This window comes from Enoplosus armatus, chromosome 6, assembly GCF_043641665.1.
Source record: "Enoplosus armatus isolate fEnoArm2 chromosome 6, fEnoArm2.hap1, whole genome shotgun sequence".
In the NCBI taxonomy this organism is placed as follows: domain Eukaryota; kingdom Metazoa; phylum Chordata; class Actinopteri; order Centrarchiformes; family Enoplosidae; genus Enoplosus; species Enoplosus armatus.
In genome coordinates this window covers 653,781-676,032 of record NC_092185.1, presented here as the reverse complement: position 1 = coordinate 676,032, position 22,252 = coordinate 653,781, and the positions used below count along the sequence as shown (strand labels likewise).

The window sequence follows — 22,252 nt, the reverse complement described above, 5'->3', positions numbered from 1 at the left end:
AGTATACTAACCCCTTTAACTGGGTTTACAGTTCCTTTTATGTTAAAGGAAACACCTTGATATTCTGAATGAATCTATAACCAGACACTTGTCACACTCATTTTAGCTTTGGTCATTTAGATACCTGCAAACTTGTCGTTAGCACTGACGGTGTTCCTGGTCAAAACCAGGAGGAGGAGTCACTCTGCAGCTGAAACTTATAATAATAATGTGACAAGTGTCTTGTAAAAGTCAGAATGTCAAGGTGGCTTTTTATCTGTCTGAGATATTCTCTACAACATTGTGCCGTTTTGTTGTAACTTTTGAATGTGAATTATCATGTGAAATACCTGCTAACTCTAAAAGCATCATCAGCCTAATGCATTGTTGTGATTTTTGTTTTTTCGAGCAGAAACTACTCCACATTTTTGCTCAAGTTCTGACTGCATTCCTCACCTCACTTTGAAACGTGTAATAAACAATATTTCCTACTGTGCCAAATAATGAAGCAATATTTTCATTTACAAACAGCATTTGCATTCGATTCAACAAAGCTGTAGCCTACATTTGACCATGCATGAAGTTATTTAGCACTTGATGTGAATGTGCCTCAAGAACAGTGTATCGTGTGAATGCTGTTTGAAATAAAAGCAATTCAACAGTAAGTTTGACCTCTTGTTTAACTTGTTGGAATGACCTGCTGGAATCTGAGAGGAGTAAAAAAGACAGATGTCTCACGCTGCCCGTATTTCTGGATACCACAGAAGTCATCTTGCAGTACGACAGGGCAAATGATGTAGGTCTTGGTATGTCTTGTGAAGGGCACCATTAGAGTGAGATATGGTGTGCACGAATCCTCTGTGAAAACACGGCCAGATCAAAGTATGAAATGATGCCGTCCAGCAGAAGCTAATTATCAGCAACAGTATGCAATGGTAATTTCCTCAAGATCATACAAATAACAATGAGAAAAGAATAAAAATGTGCAATTAATGCAGAAGTCAGTATTTGAAATGATGTAGAGTAAGAATTACTTTTGAAAACTTTCTGACTGTACTTCAGTGAGCTACAGTAGTAATGTAATGCTGGAAGCATAGAGCAGTAAGACAGCATTGTGACTTTTTTCACTTCCACTGCTGTCGTACATTAGAAATCCATACACTGAAATGGCGCAGTGATGGTGACTACAGTATGCTGCAGTGCTGCTCACTGATACAGTGATCTGTGTGTACAGTAATGAACATACAGGTGTCGGTTTCCTGAGCAGGTGATTTGCTGTTTAGAGGTGTGTAGTAACGTACTTTAATATGGAAAGACAACGGACAATCCCGGGTTTCTCCTGTTGTATAGAAAGTAGGTCAGTTTCTTCCTTGCAGCCAATCAGCAGAGAGGGCGACGGAGGGGGCGGGGCCACATTGAGCAAAGTGCAAGACTGGCACTGGGATGAATAGGTAACGCGTTTCTGCGCTACACCTTCCCAACAGTGTGTGGTCTGTAAGGTAACCACAGCCGACCTGTCGAGATGGCTGACAACAGAGATAAGGCTACCGACCAAATGAAGATCTGGAAGGAGAGCAGAGCTGCCCAGGTCTGTAGATGTTCTGCATTTAATCAAGTGTTTTCTTTCTGGCTGCGGAGAAATGGGTGAGAGTTCGTTCAAGGTAACCAGCTAACGTCAACGGCCAAAGCTAGCTTGTTTGGCGAGCAAGCGTTCAACACTGAAGCCTGACTTTGCAGAAATGTTAATAAAAAACGTCCAAGTAGTTTAGTACTGTTAACTGTTTGTTTTGGGACCGTTTATAATCGTTGTAATTGTAGAAGGCTCACTAGCAAACCTGCCAACTGTCGTTTGCTAACGTTTCATGCTAAAGTAGCTCCTGCCTCAAAGAAATCACATAACGTTCACCGTTTCTCAGTTTTCAGTCACAAAGTAAACACGCAAACAGCTTGTCGGTGTAAAGATATAAAGTGGGTCATCGTCCGGAGGTTGAACTTCAACCCTGTTGGTTATATAACCGGAGCACACCAGGGCCTAAAGTAACCCTTGTTGTAGTCCACGTCCCTCCAGCTGTGCAGGTTTCCAATGCAACAGTTCGTGTCATGTCAGCACCTTAATTAGATGGACCCAGCTTTACATTTTTAATTGTTCTGCTGCAACACTGCAAGCGTCAGTGCCATGCCAGTTACATGCAGTGGCTTGCTTCCATACTCTCATTTTTCAAAATGACCAAATCACATCTGTTATACAAACTAATTGTCTCAGGACCATGTAGCAAGGAATGTCTAAACATCAGAGATGAAATGAATGATTTGATTCATATTAATATTCAGTTTCTGACCAGACTAGACCTTTGAAGAAGTCTCCTTTGGCTCTCTGGCCTTCTAATGGTCATTTCTTACAACACGGTTTATCAATTAAACCAAAAATGGTCAACAGATTGATCAATAACATAATAATTGTTCGTAGCAGTGCTTTGTGAAGTGAACGTGTCTTGTTTTTTTGTAAAAACGTTTGCAACAGAGGCCAGACACACTGACCACAGGGGCTGGCCATCCCGTTGGAGACAAGCTGAACCTGCAGACTGCAGGACCGAGGGGTCCTCTGCTGGTCCAAGATGTGGTCTTCACGGATGAGATGGCCCACTTTGACCGGGAACGAATCCCAGAGAGAGTGGTGCATGCCAAAGGGGCAGGTGAGCGTCTCTGTGTCGCCTCTGTCGGCGACATTACAAAGGTGCTACTGCAGCATTTTTGTGGAGGGAGCTGCGTTCTTTCCAGTGCATTGTGATGTAACACTCGCATGTTTAATCTGACTCAAATTTGTATTTCTTCTCCATGATGCAGGTGCGTTTGGCTACTTTGAGGTGACTCATGACATCACTCGCTACTGCAAGGCCAAGGTGTTCGAGCATGTCGGCAAGAGCACACCTGTCGCTATCCGCTTCTCCACTGTGGGTAAGAATATCCACGAGATGTGTGATTCATACCGTATCATTGTTTACAGAGGCCCCCCTATAATATCAAAAATATATAAAGAATGTTTTTAAGGACAGCATCGGTTTAAAATGATTTTTTGGTTAGTTTTGTTTAAATATACATAAATACAGACTGTCTTAGCAGATGTCTTATATTACTATTATTTATATTATACTAATGTGGTATGATGACAGTTTCAGAGCACTTTTTACAAAGTAGTGTAGAAATGATGTTCAGACAGAGGTTTATTTCATATTAGTGGTTCTTCAAGATTTTACAGTTTGGATTTGTGTCAGCTCTAAATTATATAAAGTGCTTAACAAATGTCTTAGACCACCACCCAGTGTAAGGTGTTTGCCACCGCTGCCCTAAATGAACAGTATTGCTGATGACCAGAATATTTGATGTTTCTGTAATGGTTAATCCACCAGTATGTGCAAGCCAAGCTCTTTAATCAAAATGATCTCTTTAATGCTTAAATATAATTATTGCTGTTATCCATGAATTCTCAAATTTACTGTTTTACAAAAAAGCAGAAAAAAATAGTAAAGCACATTATTAATTTTTGATTGAGATGCCAAATTACAGTTATTTATTTGCATTCCTGAACAGAAACATTTGTTTTGTGGTTGAAAGAATGCAAGCTGTTATCAGGGCCAAAGGAGGTCGTACAAAATATTAAGATTTTTGGTTAATATATGTGAATAAGGACTATTTAGTTGTTCCAGTTTGTTATTTGCCTAATAAATAACAATACAATTTTTAGTTTGAAACAAGTTTTTGACAGATTTCTAAAATATTTGTTTTTTCTCATTTTTATGACAGGTGGTCTAATAAATTTGTTAAGCACTGTATGTATATTTAATCATAAGTAATCATTGATTTTTGATAGAAAATAAGAACATCTGTAGTTGAAGTACAGGCTTCTTTTCTGGTTGTTGGCTGTTTGAAACTGGCACCACACTGGTTATCTGTCTTCAGCAGGCGGGTGGAGCCCCCAGTGTTTTAGTTTGGCACGCTCATTGGTGCAGACGTTTAATAAGATTAGTAGGAGTGGCATCAGAAGGTGCACGGTGCCAGTTACACTTACAGCTACACTTTGCACTCATGTTATCAGCTGAGATCTACATAGACTTCATAGACCAGTCCTTCTCCTCCAACTCAGAAGTGTTTGCTTCAACTGATCTGATGAATGAGCCTCAACATTTACTTCAGAACTGCAACCAACAAATATTTTCATTATCGATTAATCTACTGATTATTTTCTTGATTAATTGTCTGATCTCTGAAACATAAGAAAACAGTAAAAAAAAATGTCCTAGGGGTGTCTTGAAATGTCTTGTTTTATCTGACCAACAGTCTAAAACCCAAAGATTTACTTTAATGTAGGAAAAGCAGCAGATTCTCACATTTGAGAAGCTGGTCACCAAATTTAAATGACTTAAATAATTATCAGAATAGTTGCCAATTATTTGTCTGTGGATCGACTAATAGCTTAATCGACTTATCATTGAATTTACTCTGAATTAAGAACAATGACTCTTTCAGTGTCTGTGGAATTCTGACATTGTTTTACTAATTTATGAGAGAAATGTTGTCTCTTATTTGCATTTTATTTCAGCTGGTGAATCAGGATCCGCAGACACAGTGCGAGACCCCCGAGGCTTTGCAGTCAAGTTTTACTCTGAAGAGGGCAACTGGGACCTGACGGGCAACAACACCCCCATTTTCTTCATCAGGGACGCCCTGCTGGTGAGTGGCTGTAGGAGCCAGAAGTGGCTTTGCATTCATTTGGTAGTGGAGAACCACAATGTTATTGAATAACAGTCTGAAGTTTTCACTCAAACATGCAAATAAATATATAGGAACAGAATGTAGAACTAGTTTCATACGCCATTAAAAGGCCGTTTCATGTATTCCAAAAAACAAACACACGTGGAAACCAAACCTGTTCATCATACTGCAGCACCACAATGACCACATGCACACCATCATGTTATTTTGTTAACATGAATCAAGTGTAAAACATCACCTTGACCTGCCCCCTTCCCCCCATGCAGTTCCCGTCCTTCATCCACTCCCAGAAGCGCAATCCCCAAACCCACATGAAAGACCCTGACATGGTGTGGGACTTCTGGAGCCTGAGGCCTGAGAGTCTGCATCAGGTAGCTGCTGCTGAGCCTGAGGCTGTCGCTGAAGACAGACTCTAGTCGAGGAACAGAGGAATATTTCAGAATGGAAGATTACTTAGCTGATGGCACTTGATGAGACTATTTTTAATTAAAACAGTGTTGCAGTTTGATGGTTTACACCACCACAGAAAACTTGTGTCGTCTGTCCCGTATCACCTGTGCAGGTGTCTTTCTTGTTCAGCGATCGAGGTTTGCCTGACGGCTTCCGTCACATGAACGGCTACGGCTCTCACACCTTCAAACTGGTCAGTGCTGATGGCGAGCGTGTCTACTGCAAGTTCCACTTCAAGGTCTGTTTGAGCCCAGCTTTAACCCTCTTGTAGGTCCACCTCCTGGCTTTGCTTGGTTTTGTCATATGTCATGTTCTACTTGCATGTTTTTAGACTGATCAGGGCATAAAGAATATGCCTGTAGAGGAGGCAGAACGCCTGGCTTCCACCAACCCAGATTATGCCATTGGAGACCTGTTCAACGCCATCGCCAATGGCAACTACCCATCCTGGTCCTTCTACATCCAGGTCATGACCTTCGAGCAGGCAGAGAAGTTCCAGTTCAACCCGTTCGATCTTACCAAGGTACCACATCCCTCCACAGCAGAACAAACTGGGTCGTAAAGTCCTGCAGTTGTAACAACAGTCACGTTATAACCCAATGAAGGACACGACTACTCTGTGTACTACGGTTCTATATATTATTGTAATGTCACAGAAGTGAATGCCATCATCCATCAACAAATAGAATAAGAACTAATCGACTAAAAATATTTGTCGACCAAAATCAAGACCATGAACACATACAGTCATTTAGTGTAGAATAGTTTAGTTCCATGTTTTACTGATGAACTGCTCATCCCTGGAGCAGCTGCAGAGTGTGCAGTAAGAGTATGTGATCTTGGAAGCGCAGTTAGTTTTGGATTGTAGTTGTTACTTTTTGAGAAGTTATATTTTTAAGGTTTTAGTGTTGAAATGTGTTGGTGGTCTAGTTATGAATATTTATACAAATATGACATGAGGTGATGTTAAGACAGACCTTCAGGCCTACATGTCAAATACTTCCCTGGGTGTGTTGTTGTGCCTATGAAGCAGGAGGGTACAGTGTTTTTCAGCTAATGGAGTTTTTCTAATTCAGGTTTGGTCGCATAAAGAATACCCTTTGATCCCTGTGGGCAAAATGGTGCTCAACAGGAACCCAGTGAACTACTTTGCAGAGGTGGAGCAGCTGGCCTTCGACCCCAGCAACATGCCGCCGGGCATCGAGCCGAGCCCCGACAAGATGCTGCAGGTAACCCCACAACAGATTTTCTCCTGTTTTTCTGTCGGATTGAATTGGGAAGTGAATGAATAATGAAATGATAAATAAAAAGTCTGCTGCCATTGTTATACCCAAATGTGCATTCATACCATAAATGACATCGAAACCGCTAAAAGTGACCAGAGAATGCTGCTGTTAAATCGGCACCTTGTTTCTAACCAACCTTTGCACTACATAAGTTTGGATGTTTTCATTCTCTCCCAGTGGAACTTAAGTTTGACTAAAGGCTTGTGAATAAACTCAAAACATTGTTAGAGTGAACTCCTCCTCTACAGTGTGACAATGCTCTGTCTTTGTCTCTAGGGTCGCCTCTTCTCCTACCCAGACACACATCGACACCGGCTGGGAGCCAACTACCTGCAGATCCCCGTCAACTGCCCCTTCAGGGCCCGCGTGACCAACTACCAGCGTGATGGTCCGATGTGCATGTTTGACAACCAAGGTGAGTCACAGTCCAGCCGGTGTGTCTGTGCCTGTGTATGTGATAACAAGGACGGACACGAACACTGTGTGCTGAATACTGTTGAAGCAGGAGATGTGGACAGTGAGGCTCAACAATTCATCTTCTGTACAATATTGGGAGTTAAGTTTGTGTAAATGGATATCCATACGCTACTGTAGTTTTGGCAATACTGGGGTTTTCCAGCGGAGGTGGGCCACCTCGCCTGAAACAAAGCACACCTCCGCTGACATCACTTTTATCAAAATGGCATGTATTTAAGATTGTGGGTTTTTTATGCCATCATCTACGAACTTTGATCACATGACAAGCCGCACACCACATCCTGGAGGAAACCCTGAATACTGAAGCATTGTCTTTAACTTTGAACAAGTAGTGTAGTTAAAACAGATGAGGTGATGACAGACACATACACTGGTTATTATAATCACTAGTAAGCACATTTAATTCATGTTTATACGTCCATCCTTGACTGCTCAACAAAAACCTGACACTGAGTTGTGTAGGTGTGAGCAACAGTGATGTTATATTTGAAGCAGACTACGATGAGGGTCAGTTTTTGTTATATAAGCCTCATTAAACAAAATATCAATAATGACAGCAGTGCGATAGCTTATGTTCGACTAACTGTTCGTGGTCTTGGATTTAAAGGACAGTTTCACAATTGTTCAAGTCTCTCTTGAAACAATCATCAGGTGCCAATATGTATATTGAAACAGGTTTGCTTGCTGTAATAATTCCTCCTGTTCATACTGGCCATGAAAAGATCCTTTCCTTCATTCCAAAGAATGAATTTTTTACAAAAAAGACAGAAACCTTGGAAGGTACTGAATCCTTGTAATCCTTCCATACCAATGCAATACCACGGGTTGTCCAACAGATGTCGCCATTTGGACTGTATTAAAGGTTTTGACACAATCAAGTGCTTCAGAAAGCCTCCCCCATCAGTAATAAGCGCGTACATCAAACTGTGTTGAACATGTGAACACTAACAACAGTCGTCTGCACTGTAACAAACACCTGGAACACTTTTAACACACTATACAGCATTTACAGCATGCCATACTGACTGATGTGTCATTGTATTCACTGATCACATTTACTCACTTTGTTGTCTCAGTTACAGAATTTAACCCTTCAAATGCTGGCAAGCATATTTTTGTTCCTACCCCACTCACCAGTGTTTGGTCTGTCCGGCCTCTAGGTGGCGCTCCAAACTACTATCCCAACAGCTTCAGTGCCCCAGAGACCCAGCCTCAGTTTGTGGAGTCCAAGTTCAAGGTGTCTCCAGATGTGGCCCGTTACAACAGTGCAGATGAAGATAATTTCACACAGGTGAAGAGAACACTCACACTTCTGTCGTGTTTTCTGTGGCCAAGTGTGTCCACAGGAGCTAAATGAGTGTGATTGTTTTTGATTTGTGTACTACATATATTCATTCACACACTTCCTGACTGACCTGGTTACCTTAATATTCTGGCACAACAAAGTACAGAGGGGCCAGTCGTCCATTGTTTTGCTGGTATTATTCTTCCTTGCTGACTTAGTGGCTTAAACAGACTTCCTGTTAATGAAAACTGACAAAAAACTGTTAAAATATATAGTAGTATAACTAATTAAATCCTTCAACTCTTCTCTAGTTAAGAGAAGCAGTCAATTGTTCTTATGATTATATATCAATTAGTTTAAAAACAAATATTTAACAGAATTAAGAGTGAATGTTTGTAAAGATTTGTTTCCCCGAGTCTATTCCATTTTTTTGAGGAATTATCAGAAGCCAAAAGAAAAAATGAACATCTTTTTGTTTCTTTCAAAACAGCTTTACTGTAATTGAAAATTCATTAAGCCCTCCATAAAGATCCAGTCTCATCCAAGATGGTCTGACTGTGTAGCTTGTTATCAATGTTGTATTGTGAGAAGTTTGGCTTAATAAGCAGTGGCCTTGGCTTTATTTTTCCTGGATTCATTATTCTGTTGCTGTGAAAGCACGTAGGTACGTTTCTGTTTTTCACTTATTTCGTTAGTTTGTTAATTCCAAAGCTGCAAAGGGCAGTTAGTCATATTTCCACTGCTACCTAGCATATACAGAGCAGTCTTTTAGCAGGGCTCCAACTGGGTCACAGATGACATAATGTTCCTTTTTAAACTTCGGTATGAAATGCACTTAAATGAATCTCATTTTCATTCTATCCACTTTGACCAGGTTCTCAACTTTTGTGTGTGTTTTACGGCAGGTTCGCACCTTCTACACCCAGGTCCTGAATGAAGAGGAGCGCCAGAGACTTTGCCAGAACTTTGCAGGAGCCCTGAAGGGAGCCCAGCTCTTCATCCAGAAACGCATGGTGAGTCCACATCACCTCGTCGTGCTTCCATCCAAAAAAAGTGGTATAATCGAATGAATGATCATGCCGAGAGTTTTCTTAAGTGGGATATGGACTATTTAAATCAATTGATATTTACTTTTGCATATTAATTCCACAAAAGAAAAATATATTTTTAAAAGAGTGATTGTTAACTATTGGGTTGGTGAACCAGTTCCATGTAGTCAGAGTTGCTTCATGATTTAACCAAAGGATGTAGCTTTTTGAAAACAAATTGTAGTGAGCCTGCTCAGGAAACGTATGGTTATGAGGGTATAAGGCAAGCCAAATGTTTTATATTGGCAGTTTCAAAGGGCTTTACAAACTTTAAAGGACTTAAAAACAGAAAATGTGAGCATGTACACAAACTAAGAGGTAATCCTGATATAAAAACTAAATAAAACCAAGAAACCCTTTTAAAAGCAGCAGAAATGAACAGCCTGCTTTTAAAGGGTGAGGTGGGCCTTCGATCATCTGCTAATTTTTTCCACCAATGAATCTTCATTGATCATTGATCCCACTCTCAGAACAGAGAGCACATTTCTTTCCAGAGCACCCACGAGAACTGGCTGTTTACAAGCAGGTTAGCGGTATATTTGAGGGAAAAGCCATTCAGGGATTTCTATAGAAGCAGTCAGGGAATGTTTGTGTTTGTTTGGGAATGTCGTGGAGTACCGAGACAGTGACTGAAGTTTTGTCCCTCTTGAGTTGGAGAACGTTTTGGGATGTGCAGTTAATAAACTGGAAGTTGTCAGGGGTGATATTATTATGAATGTTGTGATTGTGGATAATATGACCTATTACAATTGTGTAGATGAAATAAAACAGGACCAAAAGTTAGTATCTATCATACAGAGAATATGCAATAACATTATTTTCCTTTCTGACATTTAGTTTTATTTCCTGCCTCTGCCAAACACCCACAGCATCACACACCCCTGTGGCTTTGTTTAGAAGACACTGTGCTCTGTGGTTAGGTGCAGGTTTTCACAAAAACATCCACCACCTTTGACAAACCGTGAGACACTTTCTAAAGCCCCTGAAAATGTTGCTTCAAAACTGTTTCACTATTACAATAATAATAAAAAAATAAAAAAAATAAAAAATAAAACTCAAAAATGAATCTGCGTCATCTGGACCGTGTGGGTGTGAAAGATGACCAAACAATCCACTGACGGTCATCACGTTCTGATTGAAATGTTGCTAAATCCTGATTGGTGCACTGAAGATATCACCTATTTCTAAAAGACTTCAAACCAGCGACCACCACAGAGGAAAAGAAAAATGAAGAAATGCTTCATTAGTAATAACAAAAATGATTGAGATCATATGTTTTCAAAGGCTTTAAGTCTCACTGTCTGGTTCTTCATGCAGGTCGAGAACTTGAAGACTGTCCATCCAGACTATGGAAACCGGGTTCAGACTCTTCTCAACAAGTACAATGCAGAGGCCCAGAAGGTAAACGCAGTCCCAGTCCAGTCTAATGAAAAGTCTCCATCCAGGGTGGAGTATTCTTCTCCCAGGGGTGCCGTCGTGGTCAGTCCGTCCACCTCGTTGGTCCAGAGTTAGATATTCATGGTCCACAGAGAATGAATCCTAATGACTTTGGCGACTCCCTGACAGTTTCTCTTGTGCCATCATGACTCAGACATTTCTGATTTTGAGTGAAATGTCCTGACAACTATTGGATGGATTCATTCAGGTTCCTCAGAGGATGAGTCTGTAAAACTGTTGGTGACTCCCCGACCTTCCACCACTTTGGTTTATGACCAAATACTTTACCAAATACTACGAATGCCTCAGCTGTTTTGCATGAAATGCTGATTAGCAAATATTAGTATGCTAACACACTACTCTAAGATAGTAAAAATGGTACACATTCACAATGACAATACTAACACGCTAATGTTTAGTAGGTAATGTATACCTGCTAAAAATAAGCGTGTTAGCATTGTCACTTGAATATGTTATCATGCTGACATTTAGCTCAAAGCACCACTAAGTACAACCTCACTGAGCTGCTAGCCTGTAAACTAGCCTGTAAACTGTAGACTTATTTTAGAAACATAACATACAGACGTTTCTTTGAATGTTGTGGATCCAAAACCCAAGTTTCATCATTATTTTCCAATTTTGAAAACACTCCAAGTACATGCTCTGGATATTTTGTTTTCATAATGCCACCAGTTTATTGTTCACCTTGCTGTGAATATTCTGTACATTACAATAACGAATACCATCCGTCTCCCTCCCTCCCACTTTGTCTTTCTCAGAACACAACTGTGCACGTTTACAGCCGTCCAGGAGCCTCGGCCATCGCAGCAGCCTCCAAGATGTGATGCCCCCTCATTTATCCAAGAGCACTCACTGATTACCAACTGCTACTACCACTAACAAGACTGGACTCTTGCCATCAGTGACTGAAACACTAACCTTGTAGTGTGCAGGTTGGGGTTAGTTCATTTTTAATTCTGTCAATTCAGACCGTTGATTTTCTTCAAATTTCTCACAGCTTGCAATATTCAGGAGGCTCTTGATCTGTTAAAACCCTTCGAGGTAAATTTGTCCTGATTGAACAGCCGTTTTAGAAAAATTCACCAGGATTTGTCAGTTTTGTCCAAATGAAAACATTGACCACCATGGTGTCTAAGTTTGACTGATGACTGTGGATTATACCAGTCACATTTGAGAGCTCGACTTTTACCACATGAAGCCTTGAAAGTCATTTAAAGCATTTCGTTTGAGTTGCATTTTGATTTGATTGATTTAAATCATTGAATCCCAACTGCTGTTAAGTACAATAATGAGTGATAATTGTTTCCAATAATTCCTCAGGTTGTGTGCGTGCGTGTGTGTGTGTGTGTGTGTGTGTTTGTTGCTGTTGTGATGATCCAACTCTTTTCTTTGGCTTAAGTTTAAAGAAATCCAGCTTTTCCGTAAAAAGAAAAATGTACGTCATGACTGAGATCATACTGCATGAATCTTCCATCTGGGTTCAAGTTGGTAAAATACCATGATTTGCTATGCAGGATTGGCTTGTGGCTTTGCTAATGGCCGTGCTTTTGTTTTCACTATGGACAATGATCAGTTTTGGCTAGTTTTCCACTTGACTCAACCACAGATCATTTGAATGTACCACAGACAATAATTTTATTTTATTTTTTATAAAATTTTTATTTTTATTTTTTTTTTGCGATTCATCAAGCTTACTATTAGTTGTTTCTTTGTGGGTGTCTGCATCTCATCAGATTTCAAGATGAGGAAGTATTTTCACTACAACTAAAACTACAGTGCCTTTTCAGTATATTAAAGTACCAAACACAGATTGCTTTAATCTTAAACTGGAAGAATCCCTTTTGAATTGGACTGAAATGGTATTAAAATGAATAACAAAAAAAATCTTTGAGAAGAGCCAGATTATGTTGGAGTTCAAGTTTAAAGTAATCTTGTTGGTCCCCTTCATCCTGGGAAGAGACCCCAAAGGTAACTGTCCATATGTCCATGTGTATTTGTAAACGAAATGATTTGTTCATTAAGTTGTGACCCTCTTTCAGATGAGATATGTATTAATTAACTTGTAATCAAAGCTTATCAGCAGCTTTCATGTGTCTCCATTTCTTCTGTTTAACCCTTTCAGTCCCAGGACTGAACTTCCAGTCATGTGCCTCTTATTAGCTTCAAATATGGACCATTTATTTGAGAATAGTTGCAGTCAAGACTTAATGTATTATATACATGACGGTGTCAAATGATAACTCATCACAGGACAGTAACACAACTAATCAGTCACGTCTGAGCTTTTTGGTAAAACTGACACAAACTATGATCTTAAAACAACCTCATAATTGATAATACAGGTGAAAATTGATCACATAAAACAGCAAGCCTCACTTCAACTGAGCTGGATTCCAGCTGGGACTGACGAGGTTAACGTGGAGTGAAGGTTAAGAGAACAAATTCTACCTGACATTAGTTGGGTTCCTACTACTACACACTATCTACACCCGATAGTATGCTGTTTTAGCACTTAGTATACAAAAATATCGACACACCTTTTTACTAACAGGAAATAGCACTGTATACATGACAGTGGATGTAAATCAAACTGTAACTTTGGAAAGCTACTGCCAAATACACGCCACATAGAAGACTTAAAATAAGCATTAAATCTGAGGAAAAACGCAGTCTGATCACCACCCACAATTTATGTACTTATTTTTGTCAGCCATGAGCAACTCACAGCTGGACAATTTCCTTTGTGGATTGCATTGTGGGGAGACTAGTGCGCGTCAACAGCACACTCATGTATCAACCAGTATGCATTAGTATGCATGTTGTGTTTTATTTTGTCACCTTTCCAGTGTGAACACTCAAAATATATCGTATGGAATTGGGACGAAAAGTCAGGGGATCACCAAGTGATTAGGATTCATCCACTAGGCACCATGAATATCTGTATTTAGTTAGTTAGTTAGTTAGTTAGTTAGTTAGTTAGATATTTCAGTCTGGACCAAAGTGGTGGACCTACACTGCCATGTTGCTGGCAAATGGAAATGAGATCCAGATTCTGTATGCTCTTTTTAAGAGTCAGAAGTGGCTTCCTACCGGGTAGCTCTTTTTTTGCAGGTTTACTTTTAGAAATGTGACAAAATTTAAAAGATAGTTTAATGTCCACTTTAACTGGATGCATTCTAATTTTGAATTAAATCTGCAAACTATTTAGGACAACTTGAAAAGGTGGTCAAACAAATGTGTTGTATTCGCTTTTGCCTCATTGGCTTTTGGCGGAAGAAAACAGGTCAGTGTTAATCCTCGAAGCACTTGAAAAAAGGAAATCAAAACCCAGTGACACTTGAGTTCGTGCACACCTTCCTGCAGCCCACACTCTACAACTACAAACTACAGTTGAGCTGACAGCGATGAATCCTGCAGATTACCCGCCTGAGGCTGTTCCATTGCACGGGAGATATGATGGGCTCCCTGAACAGCCTGGTGGACCTTCAGTGGTTACGTACACCACTGTGAACATCACCCACGAGCCCCCCAAGGACCACATCATCTGGTCCCTCTGCTGCTTTGTCTACTCAAACCTCTGCTGCCTGGGACTGGCAGCTCTCGTCTTCTCTATCAAGGTGAGTTTATGTGCGACGGTTGTTCATGAATTACATCATTAACGTGCCAATATTCTGTTACTGCCTAATTAGAGAATCGAAGATTTTAGATAATAAATTGGCTTAAAAATGTACTATCCAACTAATGAAACCATAAAATACAAAAGTTATATACAAGAAAAAGACCTTAATAAATGAGATAAAAGAACAAAGACACTTCAAACGTGAAACTTTGCTGGACAGTCTTGAAGATGAAGAATTAAGAAACAATTATGCAAAAAAAAAAAAAGAATCTAAAGCTTTTTGCTCAACATTAACAGTTTTAGTTCCCTTCAGTCGAGCAGAATCACTTTTATAATCACTGTTCTTGGGTCCCTCCAGGCCAGGGACCGGAAGGTGGCTGGAGATCTGGAAGGAGCCCGACACTACGGCTCCACTGCCCGCTGCCTCAACATCTGGGCCACAGTCCTGGTTTCCATCATTGTCCTTATTGTCATTATTGTGCTCATCGTCATGGCCGTTAATGTAAACAAGGCGTACAACGAGTTCAGTGGATACAACCCATACAACCGCAATTACCGTTACAATTACGGAGGCTAGATTTCAGAGTGTGAGCCTGGTGGTCTGCTGCTTGGTGATACTTGTGTTTCTCTGCTTTATGCTCATGGAACAATGTGTAACTTTTTATACCTTTTTACTGACATCCTCAAGAAAAAGAGATTTGCATTTTTATCTGTTACTAAAGTCTTAAATGGAGCTCATCCACGCTTCCTTAATGACAATTCGTAGTCAGGTTTCCTGTCCTGCTGTGTCTTAGAACTGTTTCATCCGTCAATAAAAGGTGTTTGTTTCAGAACTCTTCGCCTTTTTTTACCTTCAAAATCTCACAAGCACGTTTCAGATTGTAGATGTTTACTCACTGATATGATTTTACACATTCTAATAAATTATAGTGTTTATATGTGACATTTTCACTGTGTTCATCTGTACCTGACAGTGATTTCAAGCTGAAGAACTTCTCCGGGGACACAGGACGTACAGTTTCCTTATTTTGAAGCTTCCCCCCGTGTTACAGACAACAGCGAGACAAAATAGTGTTTCCTACATATGTATGAAAAAATGTGGGAGAAGGACTGTAACGAGCCCCGCACCCCAAATGCACACGCCATTCGTAAAATACATTAGATGACTAGAAACTAAGGTGAAACAAACACACTACAACCTTCCAGGACATTTGTGAGTAAGTGGGTCATTTACTTGAACAGTTTTAGGAATTCACATGTTCACAGAGGCCGCCGGCTGCAGGAGCTCCGGACAGAGAAAGCCTTTTCAGTGGTTCTGATTTAAACAGAGCAGTGAGACAATATAATAAAGCTGACACTGACAGAGGGAAAACAGTCTCCAGCTCATTTTTGTTGCTCAAGTGTTGTCGGAGGGAGTTTCTTAAATGGTGTCATTATGTTTCTGCCTCGAACAGTTAAATGTCAGAATGGAGTTGTTTTCCTTGGAACCGTGTCAAGGGCCTGTGACCCAGCGTCATGAATCACGTCTTCAGAGTATCCGGCAGGCAGGCGACACAGCGCACCTTCCTGCCGCAGGTTTCACACCATTCCTCTGAGCGACAGTTGGTCGCGCTGACGCACAAAGCAGCGTAGCAGAGCACCAACGAGGTGAAGACAACACAACTCCACCAGCAGAGTTTATATTTCCTTACTGGCAGGAGGCTGCGGTCCATCAGGACCAAAACCTCCCGCCACAAAAACAGTTTCTTCCCCTCTGCAGTCAACCTGACAAACTCTCACTGACCCCCCCCCAGAACACAAACACAAGTTATACGTTATATTAACGTACATCACCCCTGTCCCCCCTGCGTTACATTAACGCACCCACCCCCTACTGGACACTTTATCTGGACACTTTACTTTATTCTGGTCACTGCACTGTTGTTATTTATCTTGTCTTATTTTTATTTTTATTCTTATTCTTATTTTAGCTTTTATATTCTACTTATTTGTTATCAAAACAATAGCACCTTCAGACCACAGCAAATTCCTTGTAATGTATGTTACTTGGCAATAAACAGTTTCTGATTCTGATTCTGATTCTTACATGAAGAGGGCAGAATTCATATTCCAGTTTGATTTTAAAGTGGTAATTTCATATAAACATGGTGTGTGTGCTGGTTAAACATGAGGGAGGCTCTCGGACTCTCCTCGACTTTCTTCTGTCGTCTGTGTGATGTATTGAGTGACATCAGCACCATCTGTTGTTTACTCTGGACTGAACACTCACTTTTCTTTGGAAGCAGTGAAGCAGAAGCACGTCCTGCAGATCCCTCCTCGCTTACACAGTGAGTTCCATTCGGTTTATCACCATTTGGTACTAGACGTAGTGTTCTTCAAACCTTTTAAATAGTTCGACAACAGCATGCTGGGTGCTGCACAAAAGATAGGCTATAATAGAATTCTAATTTGCATTTAGGAAATTACATTTAGCTGCAGCACGTCTGCATATATTGCAATGACCATTTGTAGTAAGTGGTCATTCTGAATTCTGAAATGAACAGCTTTGATTTCATTTGACTGACTCTGAATTAATTGTAAACTATGATAATGATGTAAATTCTATACATATAGTTTAATATTTCTGAAAATAGGAAAATTCTTGACGATATTTCAGAAACCGTTGAGTTCAAAGGACTAAAAGGTCCCTCAGATGTAGTTTACCTGATCTCTGTACCAGAAGATCCCGCCTATTCTGGTGATCTAATTTACACCAACAATAAAACAAAATGATAACTCCAACAATTATCATGTTCTGCCTTCTGGAGATTAGGATGTTTCTCCTACTCTGCATCCTCTGCCTGATGGCTCCTGCTGGCTACAGTCAGATCACAGATCCTCCTGGTCCCAAAGGTGAGAGAGGAGAAGCTGGACCACGAGGAGGTGGGTAACATTAGACGTTTCCAGACCAAACAGTTCTGGGGAGCTCCCCAAGAACTACATACCTTCATGGACTTTTTCTCTGTTGGCATTCGCACCGCCAACAGGAACGCTGAAGTGACGTAAGCCGGTCGGCCGTTGGTATAGCAACGTCACACACAAGATTTCGCTTTGACCGTTACGAGACGTTATACAGGTTCTTAAAGAGGACGGTTGACAGTGCTGCATTGGCTCGTGTTCAACCAATCAACGCACACTTACGCATCACTCTAAGAACTGAGATGGTTCCCAGTTCTTGCAGTGCAAACACAATAAAAAGGGACGGGGTCCTCCAACTCTTCTTACTCCTGCAGTCTCTCTCCAATCTCCACAGTTGCTCTGAGGGCCCCCTCCTGACACAGTTCCTTCATTTGGCTCACTGTGTCAGCAAGGCCGCCCTGAAGTCAGTCAGACAACTTCTCAAGATCTCAAAATGTACAGGAAGCGCTGACATGGGCTGCTGATGTGTTGTGGTCAGTCACACTCAGGCAAAGAAAGAAGGAAGACTGACATCAAGTCTCCGAATACTCTCATGCTCAACAGAGGATGAAGCCTGTTGATTTCAGTAACCCTCAGACTTCTGACAATAGCCAAAGACGTCTCTCCAGTTTTTATCTGTACAACATTTTGGTTTTCAAAGAGACAACAATCCTTACAGCCTCACAGGGCTGCTGGTGAGGCTGTGGATTTATAATTTTGTTTTATGTCTCTTTCCCTGCTCTTCAGGAATCATAGGATTTCCTGGAGCTCCTGGACCTGCTGGACTTCCTGGATTTCCTGGAGCTCGTGGACCTGCTGGACCTGTTGGACCTGCTGGAGCTCGTGGACTTGTTGGAGCTCCTGGAGCTCGTGGACTTGTTGGAGCTCCTGGAGCTCCTGGACCTCGTGGATCTCGTGGACCTGCCGGACCTGTCGGACCTGCTGGACCTGCTGTAATCTGTGGACGAGGTGATATATTCTCTAGATTTAGTATATACAGTATATTTTATAGAATTAGTACAACTTGAGCAACTTCCTGTGTCGTTGTCGTTAAGCGTAGATAGATACACAACGGGTGGACACACACACACACACACACACACACACACAAAACAAGCACTTGTAGGATGCATCCCAGTTCAGTTATAATAACAATACCACCTTTCTTTAACCTGGTGTTGAATCTGTTGAGGCTGTGTCCCAGAGATATTATGTCAACTCAACTTTGAGCCCATAGTTTGTAAATCAGATTTCACTCATTAAGATCAGTTTACTCATCAAGAGAAGTACAACACAGCCTGTGACAACAGTTGTATGTGTTTGGAAGGGGCTTTCAAAGGTCTGAGAAAACACCTGGTAAATCATAAACCCTTCAAAACAACAACACGCTGGGTTTAACTAACAATGATATCTGCATTCAGTTTAAGACACTTCACACAGAAGAGTGAAAAACTATCCTTCAGTGTGTTCAGAGAAGGAAAAAAAGAATAATAGAGAAAAGTGAAGGTAAGCTTTTCATTTGGAGAGGATGCACATGTGTCACAATGTGGACTCAGATCCAACTTAATCTGTTTGATCCAGGTCTCTTTGACTCCATTAACCAGGACCTTGAAACCTTAAAGACCAGCCATGCTAAGTTACAGCTGGGTAAGTATCCTGTTCACGCATTACAAGGAGTGTTACAGAAAGTGAGTGCATGTGGATGGAGACTGTAGTAATATAGCTGTTCAAGACGCAGTGCTTTGTTAAGTTTCTTGTAGAAACTATGGTTATATATATATTTATCTATCATAGATAGATAGGTAGATAGATACACAAAAACACTGAACATAGCTTCAGAGCCAGAGGGCCAAGGTGACTATATCATTTTGAGGATGTAGAATCAGTGTTTTCACTTTCGTCATTTATTCCTGAGTTGTTGCATGTTGTTCTTTTTCTGCAGCTATAAACTACGACTTTGTCCGGAGTGTTGGTCAGAAATACTTTGTGTCCTCCAAGGAGAGAGACTCTTTCTCCAGAGCCGTCGACTTCTGCTCCCAGCGAGGCTTAGAGCTGGCTTTGCCCCAGAACGAGGAGGAGAACAACATACTGACTCAAGTGTTTGGGGAAGTTGATAAAATGGCCTGGATCAACGTCAACAATAAAAAAGAAGAGGGGAATTTTGAGAGTGATCTGAAAAACCAACCTCTGACCTTTACCAAATGGGGAGAAGGGCAGCCAGACAAATCCATCAGGGATACAGGCTGCACCATGCTGTCAGAAAACGCCGTCTGGACAGTGACAAGCGAATGCTTCCTGAATGCTTACATCATTTGTCAGATATAGAAAAGTCTCGTATCCCATGCACAGCTTGTTTTAAGACATGTGTCCTCGTGTGTCCTGTGTTTGTCTCATGTTGGCAGAAAGTGTTTCATAACTGTCGATTACATGTAAACAATTTCAAGGAGCCAGTTCAGGAAAAAATGCCAAACAGCTTCGTAAAACAATTATCCATGTGATGTATCTCACTTTTACTAAAAGACGTATAACTGCTTTAGCAGCATGGCACTATTACTGTTGCACAGACACTCCTATATGAAATAGACCTGAAAGTATATAGAAACAAGAAGGTGTGTTCTTAAAGCTTATGCCACAATAAAGCACACAGCAGCTATGTACTTTCATTCATCCATTTATTTCAGTGACATGTTGGTGTGTTTGGCTGCCTGACCAAAATGGGCAGGAAACTTTGGGAATCTCACCATTTGATTCAGAATCAATTTAAATAGAAATGGGACACTGTTTTCCTCTCATGCGCTGCCACACCATGGTGTCACCCATCTTCCCCACTGTAGCTAACTTGTACATGGAACACTTTGAGCAGATTACACCGAAAACGGCTTCTACCCCGCCTGACATCTGGCACACGGTACATGGACAACACTTCAACCAAACTACCCTGTTTCACAATGAACATATGAATCTTGGGGAATCTCCTAATTCGAGCCCAATTTTTTTCAGACTCAATTCAAAATCAATTCTCTTTTCCATGAATAGAAAAGGGGCACTGCATTCAGGCTCTTGCTCCAGTGCACTTTGTGATTGTTAGTTGTCCACTGACTTGCAAATTGAAATATAACTGGCAGTAAAGCTCACTGGTATTAAAGGTAAAGGTCACTTGCTGATGAACAAATGAAGCAGAGAAAAGTGTGTTTATTGTGTGTTGGTTGGCTGGCTTCTTTACTTGCTCTGGAGTTCAATGTGCCCCATTGCTAACGCTAGTCTCCGGCTGAAAACTTAACCTTTGTTTTGCACTTATTAAGTTATTAAATCCAAAATGCGTCCAAACACCTTCACTGAAGATAGAGGACTCTGTGTGTGCCCTGTGTACTCGCAACCCTTTGGTATAAGTTGACGTACAGGCATCGTCTCACCGTCGACAAGACAGCAAATAAAAATGTTGAACTTTTCCTTTGAAACCACTCAGTTTAACACCACCTACATAAAAGCCTCATATGTCTTTTTAAAGTTACAATCAGAGAAAGTATCATACAGTAACATACAGTGTGTCTGTATCCAGCAGGGTCCAGTGAGGGGCCACAACATGGCACATCTCTTAACTACTGCAAATACTCACTTAGTCATTCACTTGTATTTCCCATTACAATACAGTACATTGTGTTATCTGACTTTGGCTCTTTCACATCTGTGAAATCACCTCTGATTATCATAATATATATATCAGAATATCAATAACTGAGCTCATCCGAACTGGCCTGACGTCATGCATCCTTTCCACAGAGGACTATGCAGATCTTTGCAGAGGAAACGTATAATGTGCTGAGTAATTAAGCCCTGCCTCTCCTCAGCTGAGATGCTCAGTGATGATGAAAAGCAGAGAACTCCAAAGTGACTGTATGAATTGAATCTGCAAAACAGGTTGGAAACGTTCAACACTGTATGTCCATGGATACATTAACTATGATTTCTTTATAAGAGGTCATAGAACAATATCAGTGAAGACGGTTAAAATCAATACATGTTTTATGTTTTATGTCATATAAAGGATTCATTTTAACATGTGGTAATACATTTGAAAAGATATTCATAATGACGGCGCTCTGCCATCGTTGGTTAAAACAGAGGGAGGGTTTTGGACTCAGATTATCTTCTTTTCTAAGAGACTTTGCATCTGTTGTTTACTCTGGACCGAGTCCCTCGGACATGACTTCAACAGAATGTCTCAGTCAATGTTCTTTGGGAGCAGCAGAGAGGCAGCACGGCCAGCAGATCACTCCCAGTTTATACAGTGAATTCTTTGCTGTTTATCACTATTTAGTACCAAGTCTTGTGTTACTCAGGCTTTTTAAATAACTTTTAAACATATACTGACGCATAAAAGATAGACTTCTCAAATGTAGCTGCCCCTACTGTAAATAAGAAACATCTAAACTATATTTCATTTAGGATGAGGAGGTTTCTCTTATTCTGCATCCTCTGCCTGTTGGCTCCTATTGGTTACAGTCAACTTCCAGGTCCTCCTGGTCCCAAAGGTGAAAGAGGAGATCCTGGGCTCCTGGGTTTCCGACCAAACTGAAGCCATCTTTTGTCTGAATTCTGGCATCTCCCTGCCTCCCACCTCCCTCGATCTTCCTCTTGTGTGAAGTGAGTATTACAGTGTGATGGGGCAGCTAGCGGGTACGCAGACATTTAGTCTTCTTTCTTGTTCTACAGGAGACAAGGGTACAAGAGGATATCCTGGAGCACATTGGACTATCTGGAGAAGCTTGCTGTAATGCAAAGGTTCCCAAACCTTTTCCTGTATACCGTTAGATGTTGACATGTGGTATTAACTTAACTGTGGATGAGTAGAGCAGAAATATTATCTGTAGAGGAAAACAACGCATTCTCTCATGCTAATATC

The 22,252-nt window shown here is 40.8% G+C and overlaps 3 protein-coding genes across 5 annotated transcripts; all 3 read left to right on the top strand.

Moving 5' to 3' along the window:
• The first annotated feature begins 1,431 nt into the window (after positions 1-1,431).
• Positions 1,432-12,880, top strand: cat (catalase). Of its 3 annotated transcripts, none has more exons than XM_070907768.1 (13): positions 1,432-1,567; positions 2,501-2,672; positions 2,824-2,934; positions 4,577-4,707; positions 5,016-5,120; positions 5,312-5,437; positions 5,531-5,722; positions 6,276-6,428; positions 6,762-6,900; positions 8,123-8,253; positions 9,153-9,260; positions 10,653-10,736; positions 11,552-12,880. In XM_070907768.1, the coding sequence occupies exons 1-13, from the start codon at positions 1,502-1,504 to the stop codon at positions 11,615-11,617; spliced, it is 1,584 nt and encodes a 527-aa protein (XP_070763869.1). In that variant the 5' UTR covers positions 1,432-1,501; the 3' UTR covers positions 11,618-12,880. The 3 variants fall into 3 exon arrangements, with proteins under 3 accessions (XP_070763869.1, XP_070763870.1, XP_070763871.1); XM_070907769.1 differs by having other exon boundaries at positions 10,653-10,742; XM_070907770.1 differs by having other exon boundaries at positions 10,653-10,756; positions 11,575-12,880.
• Positions 12,881-13,794: 914 nt separating this feature from the next.
• ifitm5 (interferon induced transmembrane protein 5) lies at positions 13,795-15,245 on the top strand. Its single transcript, XM_070907772.1, has 2 exons — positions 13,795-14,410; positions 14,771-15,245. Exons 1-2 carry the CDS (start codon positions 14,198-14,200, stop codon positions 14,987-14,989), a joined length of 432 nt encoding a protein of 143 aa, XP_070763873.1. The 5' UTR covers positions 13,795-14,197; the 3' UTR covers positions 14,990-15,245.
• Positions 15,246-16,709: 1,464 nt separating this feature from the next.
• LOC139286843 (mannose-binding protein C-like) lies at positions 16,710-20,002 on the top strand. Its single transcript, XM_070907771.1, has 5 exons — positions 16,710-16,739; positions 17,220-17,334; positions 18,244-18,318; positions 18,931-18,996; positions 19,292-20,002. Exons 2-5 carry the CDS (start codon positions 17,226-17,228, stop codon positions 19,672-19,674), a joined length of 633 nt encoding a protein of 210 aa, XP_070763872.1. The 5' UTR covers positions 16,710-16,739; positions 17,220-17,225; the 3' UTR covers positions 19,675-20,002.
• The last annotated feature ends 2,250 nt before the right edge of the window (positions 20,003-22,252 follow it).

Excerpts from the sequence above, each read along its gene's own strand:
- ifitm5 (XM_070907772.1), top strand. The coding sequence starts at position 14,198 with ATGAATCCTGCAGATTACCCGCCTGAGGCTGTTCCATTGCACGGGAGA. Across the intron at positions 14,411-14,770 it reads CTCTCGTCTTCTCTATCAAG|GCCAGGGACCGGAAGGTGGC; the intron begins GTGAGTTTATGT and ends GGGTCCCTCCAG.
- cat (XM_070907769.1), top strand. The coding sequence starts at position 1,502 with ATGGCTGACAACAGAGATAAGGCTACCGACCAAATGAAGATCTGGAAG. Across the intron at positions 4,708-5,015 it reads TCATCAGGGACGCCCTGCTG|TTCCCGTCCTTCATCCACTC; the intron begins GTGAGTGGCTGT and ends CCCCCCATGCAG. Across the intron at positions 5,121-5,311 it reads GGCCTGAGAGTCTGCATCAG|GTGTCTTTCTTGTTCAGCGA; the intron begins GTAGCTGCTGCT and ends TCACCTGTGCAG.
- LOC139286843 (XM_070907771.1), top strand. The coding sequence starts at position 17,226 with ATGTTTCTCCTACTCTGCATCCTCTGCCTGATGGCTCCTGCTGGCTAC. Across the intron at positions 17,335-18,243 it reads AGAAGCTGGACCACGAGGAG|CTCCTGGACCTCGTGGATCT; the intron begins GTGGGTAACATT and ends GAGCTCCTGGAG. Across the intron at positions 18,997-19,291 it reads CCATGCTAAGTTACAGCTGG|CTATAAACTACGACTTTGTC; the intron begins GTAAGTATCCTG and ends CTTTTTCTGCAG.